The sequence below is a fragment of the Haliaeetus leucocephalus genome, unplaced genomic scaffold (assembly GCF_000737465.1).
Source record: "Haliaeetus leucocephalus isolate CR32 unplaced genomic scaffold, Haliaeetus_leucocephalus-4.0 Scaffold848, whole genome shotgun sequence".
In the NCBI taxonomy this organism is placed as follows: Eukaryota; Metazoa; Chordata; class Aves; order Accipitriformes; family Accipitridae; genus Haliaeetus; species Haliaeetus leucocephalus.
In genome coordinates this window covers 16844899-16857777 of record NW_010973284.1, presented here as the reverse complement: position 1 = coordinate 16857777, position 12879 = coordinate 16844899, and the positions used below count along the sequence as shown (strand labels likewise).

Here is a 12879-nt window from a genome sequence, read left to right as displayed (position 1 = left end):
GGCCGGCGGCAGCGGCCGGGGCTCCGTCGCCCCCCCGCTGCCGGGCTGGGGCCTCTCCGCGGGTGGCCTCGGCCTGGCTGAGCCCGACGTCTCCTTCGAGAGCTGCTGTCCCCGCCCGGACTCCCCCAGCGCCGGCCCGGCCCCATCCTTCCCCTCGACGTCTGCAGCGGCCGGGGGTCTTACACCCGTGGCGGGCTCGTTGCCGAAGCAGGGCGAGTGGCCGGTGCTCGGCTCTTCATCTGCGGCTTATCCACGAGTTACAGTCATGGCTGGCCTCCCTCAGAATCCACCTATGAAGCTGTGTTTTCCGCTTTCATCCGCTCCACGAGCAGTAGTGTAAGGGTTGTGTGAAACAATTCACCAAACCACACAGGCTCCTGCAGAAGGCCCGTTAAAACCTGCGGTTGCGGTAGCTCCTCGCTTTTTTGCGCTGCAAAGGGAAAAACAAAAAAAACCCCCCCAGCCACACCCAAGCGATAGCAGGATGCTCCAGCTGCAGCCCACGCTGCTGACAGACTGTCCAAGCTGAAACCCTGCACTGAGCCCTGACCCTCAACAGACAGCGATGGGGTCTCTGCCTGCACCTCAAGCTGTGGAGGTGTGAGTGGCCATGCTCCCTTCAGCCCTGGCAGCATTGTACCATCACTTAATTCCTGCCTCCCCAGTTGTAGCCTACCTGCCATTCCTACCTGTGCCCCATCCACTCACTGATGTTCAGGTGCAGGCACCAGCCTGGTATTTTGGAGGAGGTGCAAGTTACAGGTGGAACACAGATGAGGCCTGCAGCTGTGTGCAGGGGCTGCTGTGGGTGCTGTCTTCCAAGCACTCCCCTGCCTGTGGTCCTAGGGAGGACCCTGCACACTCCCACACCTTGGCCCCCACCAAAAGGGTCAGGACTGCAAAGCAAGCCAAGCATTACCCGAAGTGCTTGGTATCTGCGGGAGCTGCCTACGCAGGGACTGCTGCTTGGCTCCTCCGAGGTAGCCTTTGGGGAGGGGCAGGGCAGGGCAGGGCCACTGCAAGTCCTAGCACAGAGTTAGACTTACACTTAGTGAGAAAGTACTGAAGGAAAGAGAAACCCAGCTCCTGTAGCCCCAGCAAGCTCCAGCTGGGCCCTCCGAGTGAAACAGGGACTGGGACTGGCACGTGCTGAGAAACTGCAGCCTGGAGGCCTGAGGGGCACTGGGCCTTCATCTCAGCCCGGGGCAGCACCAAGGCAAGGCTGGAGGTTAGAGAACAAGAATACCACGCTGTTTGCAGGGAACAGCGCTTAAACCCAGGCCCCCAGCTTGGCCTCAGCTGGCTTGTAGGACGAGGGTGAGAGAAAGAGAGGGAAAAGACCTTCTCCTCATGCTAGAATTTTGGTTTAAGATGTACTTATTAGGATAGCTTGGGAAAGGCTCAGCTTCAGCCACTCAAGGCACTGAAGGTATTTAATGGATTTAAATTGCTTCTTACCAGTAATATTTTGTTATTTTGCAAAAAAATAGTACCAAGACAGTAAGAAGAAATTTTATTTTAAGATGCTTTTAAAAAAAACATTTTATTGTCTGCTATGTGCAACATGCCAGTAACCACTGCAGATAAAGGAAGCATTCAGAGTATTATAACATATATATAATAAATATGCTACTCGTGACACTTTAAGACTGATGAGACTTTCTCGTATGTTACTGGTGGATAGACCTGATTTCTGAAAATGAGAATGCTATTGTGATTGAGGGATTACTATACTAATTCTATTCTAGTCTAACAGGTAAAAAGATAAAACATTTATATGATATTAAGAATCTAAATAATTTACATACAGTACACATCTCAGTATGTATTAATAAGTGAAGGGGAGCTGGATAATATTGAATACACAAGTATCAGTAAATGTTCATGTTCCCATGAAAACAGCTCTCTCTAAAAAGCAAACACTAAACAGAATAAACGTATAGTTAGAAGATTTTCATTTCAAGGTTCTGCAAACTAGAAAGTTCAAGATAAATGCATTAAGCTGAATATCTTAGCTAAGCTCAGATAAACATCTTGAATGCCTTTTCACAGCTACAGAGCAAAGACATGTGAATAACAACATACTGCATTATCAGTAGCTACAACAAGTAATTCCAATTTGCCTGTATATTCTTACACTTATTGTGAGGGTTTTCCCAGGTCAAAGCTCTTTCTACTCCTCCACCTTAGCAATTTGATAAAGTTAAGACTTGCACTGAAAATTTTGTCATGATGAAAAACCATTTTGTAGAATGTATCAATGGGTAGATCTCCATTTGGATCTGCGTATTTCAGAGTTGTCATCGGAGTATACAAGGTGTTGGTCTGATGGCGAAAAGGTGGATTTTCTGCAAGAATTATCTTTACTGTATGCTGTCAAGAATGAGAAACAGAATTGTTAAAGAACCTTTACCAAAATAATAAACTAAAATTTCAGTTTTAAGTTAAGCAGAGGAAAAGTAGAATAAAGTGCTAGAATTATGTAAAACCCTGGATGTAGTTTTATAAGAATTTAATCAGAAGTTTTTCTTAAAATGTTTTTAAGGCCATAAGAAGTACTTCTTATTTATTCTTAGTCCTATTTCTGTTTATTTATACCATGGTGATAGCACCTGACACCAAAGTATCCTGAATAGTCCTCCAAAATTATGCCTATATGCCCACAATAGGTAGATCCTTTCTTTTACAGTTCACTGGGAAAGGATCGGAACAGTGCACTTTGCAGCAGTATCTGGGAACCTTCAGTTGACACTGAAGCTATTCTTAGCAGCAAGCACCTGAAATCATTGTCCCTTTCCACAGCCTGCCTAAACTTGTCTTCCTGCAGGAAGCCCCAAGCACCAGAAACTACATCCATGTATCTTCTATTGTGCCTTGCTGGTCTGGGGTAGCTAAGTGAACTTCACATTAGCGGAGGGATTACTAGCAAGATGGAGAGGAGAGCAGCTTTAAACAGTGGTGGGAACCACTGTGTAGATGTATGGTAACACGGCAGAATGCCAAGACTTCACCAGATGATGTGTAAGTGCATCTAATACCTCAGTAGTATTTAAATTACAATTCACAATTGTCTTCCATACTTCAAAATGAACATTCTTTTAATATTCTAAAGGGTTTTGTTTAAAACTCTCGAGATTCTCTTGAGGTTTTAAAAATAATTTTAAATTGTGTAAATTACATTTAATTAAATCTAATGCTTCTACCAAAAAAACCACCAACCAACCAGTGCATTCATAAATCACAAAAAAAAAAAATTTTTTCAAGAAAAAAGAAGATGGAGAATTGTTGATGAGTTACCTCGGCAACATCTTCAGCACTTTGTCCCAGGCTCTGGAAAATTTGTTTGTAATTTTTAAGGTAAATATTAGTAAACATCTCAGCTGTTTCCTCATCCGCAGCCGAAAGATCCATCTTCATTCCATCTTCAAACACTTTTCTTTCAAACTCTGTAACCACTGGGCCTGGTTCAATCAGACTTAACCTGTTCAAAAAGCAAAGATACACTGGTTATTGACTATCCTCTGTGGGAAATACACCTCTCTATCCTTCTCAAAAAAGAATACTGAAGAATTGCACTGAGTACATGTTAGCAAGCAATATTAAACAGTACATTCTGTAAAGGCAATCCATACCACATTATTGCTCTCATGCTCCTACCCATCCACACGTAGTAGTAGAAATCTGTGTAGCTTAAATTTCAAGGAAGTGCTGTAACTTAATTCATTGCAGAATTGAGTGCAGTTCTTACCTACTGTCTCGCAGCTGTGGAATCTAAGGATGATTTATCCATAAGAACTTATCAAATATTAAGAAAAATAAGTAAAGGATGATAACAGAATTCTTGACTTTCTGGACAAAATCCTGCATAGATTTCTTTGTTACAGCTTTCCCATGATAATACTAGACATAGCTGAAAGAGAGGGAGGAATTGCCCCAACACGGATTTTCTTCATCAAGCTGTCAGTGTTACATAATTCAAGATGCCTCCACAATATTATAATAAAATATAATATTGAGAATTTTGCTGTGGGTAGACAGATTTCGGCTGCTGCCAAATCTGGAAAATTTTATTTTGCTCAGTAGCATATTATAGCACGTCACTGAGATACAGTTACTGGTCAGCTCCTTCCTCTTTCTTTTCTCAGGCAGTAATTACTTCCAGCCACAATGTTTATCAAAACACTCTTTGGGATAGGACCTCCTCCTAGATTTGAGTTCTGGTCAAGCTCTTCCTTAGAACTAAATCAAGCTATTAACCTTGACAGCAGAATTCCAGCTGCTGCTGGAATTAAAGCCTTTTCTCTTGCATCACTCTTCACACTGGACCATGGACTTTTCCCATTCTACTTCCTTTTCTTTAACCTCCTTTTGCTGTATCTTACACTCTTGAAATCTTATTATGAATTCTGGTATATCCTGTGTATCATTACAATATATTTATTCTACATCCCTCCCACCTTTTCAGAGCAGTATGCAAAACCACAGTTTGGATGCTGCCTTGTCTCTGAAATCCCAGGACAGCAGCTGTCTCTTCTCCCACAGAACAAAGGCTAAATGCTTAGGAACACAGAGAGGCAGTGGATATTTAACAGTTGTTGGACTTCACACAAAGAATAGTAGCAGAATTACAGGCATGTAAATATACATGTGACAAATCAAACCCCAAAGTCCCACAGACGATGAACGGGACCATTCTCTTAAACACTATCTTAAATGTTAAGAAATAGTACACCACATTCTTCTCACTTTCCTCCCACCTCCTGTCATTATAGGTATCTCACCCTGTGTTCCATTCTGATGGATTTCCACTTGCTCTCACTCTCTGTCTCTGATAAGCCCTTGAACTTTTTTATCTGTGAATTGCTTAAGTCTGTTATCCTTTCTAAAGGAAAATATTACAGGTTGATATTATAATTTTATTCTTATGGTATTGTATGCAAGAATCTGTTTTTGGAAGTGTTACATAAACTGTATTTTATCCAAAGCTAAACAGCCTTGAACTGTTCAAGAGAACATGTTTATTTCAACATCTAGACCTTTTTATTTGCTTATGTAGTGTGAAGAATGTGGACATTTCAATGCCTTTTGTGATGTACAATTTCCACGGGTTCCTCAATCTGTTTCTCCTAGATAGCAGCAAGCTGTAAAAATTTGTTTGCTAGCTCTGAATAGATTTAAAACTATCTAAAATACAACTTACACCAGTGGATCAACTTACTGCAGTTTGAACTTGAGTGCTTGGATAGCTAAACTTTCGCAGAATCCTTCCACAGCAAACTTAGATGCAGCATAAACATCATTAAATAAGATACCTGAAGGAACAAACATAACATTCTCAGAATGTAATTGTTCAACATACTGATAGTTTAGTTTTAAAAACTATTGTATTTTCCCAAAATTTCTACAGTCTTGCTGGGGAAAACATTAGACAAATTCTTGTGTATACTGAATCTAAATACTGATTTTTTGCATATGTTCACAAAATTGCTTATTCTAGGAAAGGATGTTTGACTAATGCTTTTCCTCCTCCTAGCTAATGCTCTGATCTCTTTGGATGATGCATGAAAGTGTCTGTACATGCAATACCATCTGCATTATTTATCAGCAAGACTTTAATAGGCTATAGATGAACACAGAAGCTGAATGCAGGAGATATGATTATGCAAGAAATCCAGCTTGCATCTGAGTGATTTAGAAAAAGCACTACATCAATCCCTTTAGGTGGATGGTAAGTATTGTATTAAACAATAACAATTCTTGCAGGACCCTCATTCACCAGAATAATCCAGGTAAAATCAATGCCACTGTTGTAGTACTTGAAACAAATAGAGCTAGACCGGATGGAACACAAGAGTAGGATCATCATTATCTGTGGCTAAAATTAGACTCTGTGGAGTTTTATGAGAGGAGAAACTTTACAAAGAGATTGTACATTTGTCCAGGACATGATTAGATTTTATTCCATTATTATTGTGCAGGGTGTAGTAAGCATGTTTACCTGTTTGCATAATCTTTTCCAATAGGAAAGAGACAAGTAATGTTACTAAGCCCTGTTTTCTAGATAATAAAAATAATAAAGTTTTAAAAAATAATAAAAATAGAGTTTGAGTTAAAACTCTTAAAAAAAATTCTCTCAGCAGGTTTTGTTGTTAAAATGTCTTGAGAGTAGTTGTGTAGTAACATACTACCTAGATGCATACAAACCATCAGGTCTAAGTGCTGTGCTTTTTATAGTGGGAACTTCAGCTACAAAGCATAATAGTTAGATATGCTAGCTCCTAAAAAGAGGTAAGCTTTAGATTTTGAATACCGAACAAGTTCAAACAAACAAAAAAACCAGCTTTGCCTTGTATTCCCATAACACTGCTTATTATAACTATATGCCCGCTCTTTCTCCTCTTCATGTCAGGCAAAATCTCCTTCAGGAGTCGAACTAGTCCAAAGAAGTTGGTATCCATCACAGTTTTCATTTCATCTATGGTTTGACATTCAATAGGTCCAATGAGCCCCATTCCAGCATTGCTAACTGCACAAAATGGAAGACAACAGTAAGCAATAACCTCCATAAACATTAATTTGTAATCTTTACTGGAAAGCATTTGAAAGTAAAATGAGGATTGAGGATTAAATGATCCTTAAATAATCCCTAAAGAAAGGATTAAAAGAAGTTATTCTGTCACTAAAGCTTTGCAAATACATTTGACATTTCCATATTTTTTTAAATTATGCTTTTAATCCAATTTATCTGATACTGTGCAATTTAACTTATTTATTTCTGATTAGTCCTTTTTCTTTAAATTATAAAAGGGTTACAGGAAATTGAGCAAAGAATTATCTATAGTTGTTTATAATTCAGTATTAAGAATTAGAGGCTACTGTCAATACCCACTTATTCCAAAAGGTGATAGACCAGGCCATATTTTGGTCTGCTTTTTGTTTTGTTAACATTCATATCTGCAGGGGAAAAAAAAAAAAAACCAAAAAAAAAACCCCCAAAACCCAACAACACACTTCCATTGGTTTTTATTTGCCTCCTGGATATTTTGTAAGTGGGGAATGATAGATAGAACTGGCATCCTACACTAAAACTAGTATGTCAAATTAAGAGTATAATATAGTTTGCAGAAGCATCTTGTTAAGTGGTGCTTTAATAATTAATCAAAATAAAGGCAGGTCCATAATTTTCTATTAGAGAAGATTTAATAGTTGATGGTGTAAGCAATTTCCACCTTACTAAGATATTAATATTTATTTTTAGCAAAACAATATGAAAACACTTCTTGTTGAATGATTTGTAAAGTACAATTACAATTGTCAATAGTAAATGAAAGTACCCTTACTTTCTTTGCATTTATTCTTTTACTTGCTAATTCCCAAATGCTCTTACTTTCTTAGTACAGACAGCTGTTGCCTTCATTGTAAGTAGGGCTATGCTTCATCGATAGGGCAGAATGTCTTGTACATGAAGATGCCAATTTAGGCAAAAGTTCTCCTCTCACATTACTAAAAACTTATCCAAGACACTTCTCTGTGATCAAGTTTCTCCTTTGTAAACAGGGAAAACAAGCTTCCCTGCTTGACAGAAGCATGGTGAGATCTAATCCACTCATGGCTGCATGAAGCCTTAAGAATCTATACTGCTATATAATTATTATTACTTTGATAATTTAAAAAAAATACACTACTGAAACTTCTCCAGGGTATTTGAGATAATGTTAAATAGACAACTGATATCTGTTCATAGCATACACATCCTGTACTTGCCTAGGACATCAATCCTTCTGTCAGGGATACTATTCACACAAGTTTTAATAGACTGTTCATCACAGACATCCAGTTGTTTAATTTCGAGGGTTTTGCCCAGACTGCGACCTGCAGCTTCCTCGAGTGGCTCTTTCTTGGCCAGATTCCGCATTGTGGCATACACTGCAACACACCAGAAGCAACAGTTACCAGAAACAAAACCTTTTCTGCGGCAGTCTTACTGAGAAGTATTAAAAAATATTGGTTGTACATCCGTATCTTAAATATCTGTGACAAAACCCAGATAAAAACTTAAAGTAGAAAGCATCTATTTTCAACATAGAGTGTCACTGATTTCTCAGAGTCTGGTTCTGAACTCTTCAAGAAATTCAAAAAAATTAAACCGCTATGCACAATGAAGAACATGCAGCGTACGAAGATAGTGTTATCACCAAAACTTTAAATAATGGGTATCAAGTTATGCTGCTGAATTATTTTTAGGTACCTAAAGCCTAATTTTGGATTCCAGATGTCCTTTTTTTTTTTTTTTTTAAATCACTGTCAACAAGTTTAGCAGAACAACCATAATTTTATTAAAAAGTGGAAAAAAGATGCTTCCTTAGGTTGCAAAAATGTCTGTTTTTGCAATCTACTTCTCAAAATAGAAATTAGTTTTATCATTATTGTGGCCTATTTACCCAGAAAACTATGAATCTACACTCAATCAGTTAGCAGTAAAATACTGTGAGAATATTTGCCTTTCCATCCATTTTCATACTAAATATCTCATCTTGCAGCAGAAAAACAAATGCCAGCCCCTTTGTTCACCCTCTTATGCCTACACAGGGTTGGAATAATGAAACATGCTTTAAAGAAAAAATGGCAAATTAAGAACCGTTTTCCTAAATACATTTATTTGGTCCTCAAATGGGCATGTACATTTCATTCAACAAAGATTTAGTAGCCAGAAGCAAAGCTAACTACAACTGTGATTGTATATTCAAGGTAGCATACTACAGACATTTTCAGCTATTTGTTTTTATACTACTGGGTTTTTTTTGTAAACTACTCAGTTCAAGTAGCTGTTCAGCTTCAATACAGGTACAGAAATATCATATGCTTCCAGAAAGCAGTGTATTTTCACTGTATTGTATTTTCTTGACAGTAGGAGAGGGAAACTAACAAGAAACAAGTCACCAAACTGAATAAAATCACCTGTTAAATCACAGAGGAAAAAAAAATAGTACTGCCTTGAAGAATATATTCTTATAAAGATAAATAACAGATACATTGTTACCTTTAAATCTTTTCTGTTCATCTTTTGCCATTTTTACAGCTAATGCCAGTCCAATTCCTGAGGAGCAACCTGTAATGAGGACATTTCTTCTTGCCATTCTTTTCACTGGGTGGTTCAAACAAGAGTTCTTGTTCAGAGGAGCAACAACCTAAATGTAGCTACAGTATAATGTCATTGGCCTTTAATGCTATCTACAGCTTTCCTGAGTCAACAAATCTGAAAATGCACACCTGGACCCTGCATGATTAAGGGATAATCTCCAACTAGACAAAAACAGAGGCAGATGCTCCTGCTTGAGCTTATAATCTGCATTATCACCATGGACTATATTTAATACACAATTTGATTAATCTTTAAAGTGAGACATTTGTAAGCTACATGGATTTTTTAATTTTTTTTTTTAATAGTGGAATAACTAGTTTGCATACTACTGGCAGGAAAAGCATTGCCACAATTACAATCAGTCTGTAGTGTTAAGTCCTCCACTCATGTCTATGGAAAGTAAACTGCACCCAGAATGGGATCCCTCTGCTAAAGTTGTTCAGACTTCCTATACTTACAGCACCCTCCTCATTCTTTTGCATCAGAATGACAAATGGATTTCTTCCCTGATGCCTTACTATTGTAAGAATCCTAATAGGCTCTACAGAAAAAGTAAATTGAAAAATGGGATGTGGATTTGGAAAGAGACAAGTTGTTTAGACAGATTCCTCACATTTCTTTTTGGCACTGTTCCCAACCCAGAATACAGAAAATAAGCAAGTATGCTGGCAGCGGAGAACAGCCAGAAAGACGAACAGAACAACTTCACTACATCCTTGCTAATGCTGAAATATCTTCGAACACTTTCTATTCTCCAGTTGACAAGTTGGGGCAGGGAGGGAGGGATATCAGAAATAGCATGATGTCTGACGCAGTTTTAGTTTTGGGATAAAATATTCCACCAACTTTGCATATAAACGCTGAATTAAACAGAGGGACATCTGGACTGGCAATCTGGTGCAATTCACATTTAACACAGCAACTGTAGGCATACTACATTCAGAAAGAAAATGGGTCTTTCGTGAAATTTATAAACCATCCTGAGTAACAGAAAAAGAATCATCTTAATAAGCAATTAACTTTCCGAACAGCATTCAGCTAACTGCAAAGCCATTATACACAGAAAAATGTTTTCCAAGATTCAATAACCCCATATTAATGCAATGCAATTCAGAAGAATGAACTTAGCGTTCCATAGATGTAAATTGGTTAGTAACTAAAGAAGAGTAGGACTCTACAGAAACATTTAACCGAAATTATGTTAGGAAAAAAAAGCCCCTCCTTTCCAAAGCAAATAAATTCACTTGAACAGTATAACAAGTGGAATCATTAACTTCTCACACAAGCAACAAAATAGCAAGACAGCATCTAAAGTTAAAGAGAAAATATAATTATGATTCTACTTATTTATCAGGTTCAACCCACAGTTTTACCAAAGTTGGTATCCAGATACACAATTTTAGTGCAAATTCAATTTAGCTGATTCAGATATTAGGCAAATTGCTTTTGCTGCTCATGCACATTTATATTTAGTGCATGTAGGAGGAGCAAGCGAGGCTTTATGCAACAGTACGTTAGTGGAATTCCACTAGTGTTGTGATGCAACTGTAATTACAGATTGGTTATATTTTCCACTTGAAATCCTGGTTTGAAAGGCTTACGTGTTCCTTTGCTTTAAAAAAATCTGTCTGAAATTTGATGCATAGATTTCTAGCCTGAAGGCAAACTGATCTGCCTAAAGAGAGGAAAAAAAATTAAAGTCTTTTAATATTTTTCAGCTATTACACTGGTCAACCTAATAGTAATGTTTTTCATTTACTACTATATAGAGAAACAAATAGCTTGATTTAAAAAACACAATATATTTATTTCCGTAAGTAAACAGTATTTTTTTGCTACATCATAATTTTCATAATAGCAAAATTATAAATAATCTGAAACTGCAGAAATACTTTAGAAGAGTGTATCTTGACCTTGTCAATGGTAGTAAAATGTCTGCCTGGTTTTGTATAACCACTTAAAGTAGAATGGTTGCATTTGTGGAACATGTTTGCATAAACAGGGAAAGACCTACCTACTACCTAGGGAGTTTAGCACACTTCCACCTGCAGGGTTGCTGAAATACAACAGATAGGTTTGTTGGCCAAGATACTTTTCTAATATATAGGAACACTTAACTGAGGCCTCATCTTTAAATTGCAATCCATTCAGTTCTGGTCCTCTGCTTTATGTCAAATAACTTTACTAACTTGATTTTCTGAAGTATGAACCACATGTCTTAATACACGTAAATCATGTTTGCATTAATCAGACTCAGATTTAGGCCTCATAACCATATCTGCAGTTTCTGATGCTTTTGTAAAGATAAAAGTGTTAGAAACAGAGACCACTAGTCATTTTTACTAGCTGAATTGTGTAGTATTTTTTGAAAATTGGAAATAAATATGTTTTAGAATGCATAGTTATGATGCCATTTTAATCAATGGTAATTTTTGTATGGATTTTGATTTGGAAAAAAAGTTCAAACTTTATGGCCCTGTCCCATACCCCTTTGCATCTGAAAGGTACTGCTTGGAGTAAAGTAAGCACGTTTTGCCAGTGTCTATGATCAAATCAGTGTCCTAAGACATCTTACAAACAGGTCAGTTTTAATAAGATATTGTGTCTGCAACATTGTATGTGTACAAAAAGAAAAAAAAAGATAAAATATTCCCAATCAAAAATTGTTAATAAGGTAATACCATTGTGCTCTTAATTGGAAGTTAGATGTGAAACACAAGTACATGGTTTAAAATCCTTGGGAAAAAATGACAGCTGAAAATAATTTCTGCAATTCAAAATACTTAAAAAATAAAATTTATTTCTCAAAAAATGAATTAAGACGTTATTATATCAAGGCAATAATCTGAAAAACAGTTGGAAAAATAAAAAGGTTGTCATTTGCGTCAGTACAAATAACCACATTCATTATTTACAAACACAATGTTAAAATTTTCTCTTTGAACTGCAGGATTATGTTACCAGCAACAGCATTCCTAGGTTGCTTGCTACTTGTTCAATAAACAACACTCCTTCCTTCATAATTCTTGCCCCTGAAACAAAACATCTGTGATCAGAACATTCCTTTAAACTTCTGCACTCAATTTACCATATCTAAAGCCATTTGTACCAAGACATTACTTTTAATTATTAAGATTTATCTTACAAATTCAAGAAAACTAGCTGTAGGTCTCAAGTCCATGGCTTCTTTCTCAAATTCTGCCTCCTAGACTGAAGTTATTAATGTATTTTTTGTTCACTGTTCTTGTAATTGAAGTGCATTTACTTTCAAAATGAGCATAATTTACAAATTTTTCAACATATATTAAGTTATAGTAGACAAGTAGGAAAATATTATGCAGAATATTTTGAGAAGAAATCTTCATATACAAACCCCTGTAAAAATTTTGTACAGTTTAAAGGAGCACTGCCTTTTGAAATAATGCTTCTGTGTAAGGCTTAAGGTTTCACATTGAACTGCATTTTTATGTTTAAGTTCCTAACAACTTAAGTTTCTAACAATTCAGGAAGTGTTTGTAAAAACCCTATCAACAGTATCAAGGTATCAAGAGGAAAAAAGCCTATGATTTTTACCAATACAAAGTGAGGAAAATCTTATCAACATTAATGTAAGTATTCTGGATTTTCTATCGTATACAGAAATAAATGCAGCCAAACACAGTATGTTTGGTGCTGGGGGCAGGGGAGGCAGAGTGTTGTTAATTTCTAGAGGTTTAGGGGTGTCGTCGTCCCCCCCT

General features: G+C 37.2%; 1 protein-coding gene across 1 annotated transcript; it reads right to left on the bottom strand.

Moving 5' to 3' along the window:
- Positions 1–2139: 2139 nt before the first annotated feature.
- LOC104841238 (retinol dehydrogenase 8-like) lies at positions 2140–9137 on the bottom strand. The gene is made up of 6 exons (XM_010582757.1): positions 9041–9137; positions 7765–7926; positions 6347–6526; positions 5219–5312; positions 3298–3481; positions 2140–2373 (listed from the first exon to the last, which is right to left on the bottom strand). The coding sequence occupies exons 1-6, from the start codon at positions 9135–9137 to the stop codon at positions 2140–2142; spliced, it is 951 nt and encodes a 316-aa protein (XP_010581059.1).
- Positions 9138–12879: the final 3742 nt, after the last annotated feature.

Coding starts and splice junctions, on each gene's coding strand:
- LOC104841238 (XM_010582757.1), bottom strand. CDS start 9,137: ATGGCAAGAAGAAATGTCCTCATTACAGGTTGCTCCTCAGGAATTGGA. Junction 7,927..9,040: donor TGAACAGAAAAGATTTAAAG/GTAACAATGTAT, acceptor GGTGTGTTGCAG/TGTATGCCACAATGCGGAAT. Junction 3,482..5,218: donor GCACTCAAGTTCAAACTGCA/GTAAGTTGATCC, acceptor CTTTTTGAACAG/GTTAAGTCTGATTGAACCAG.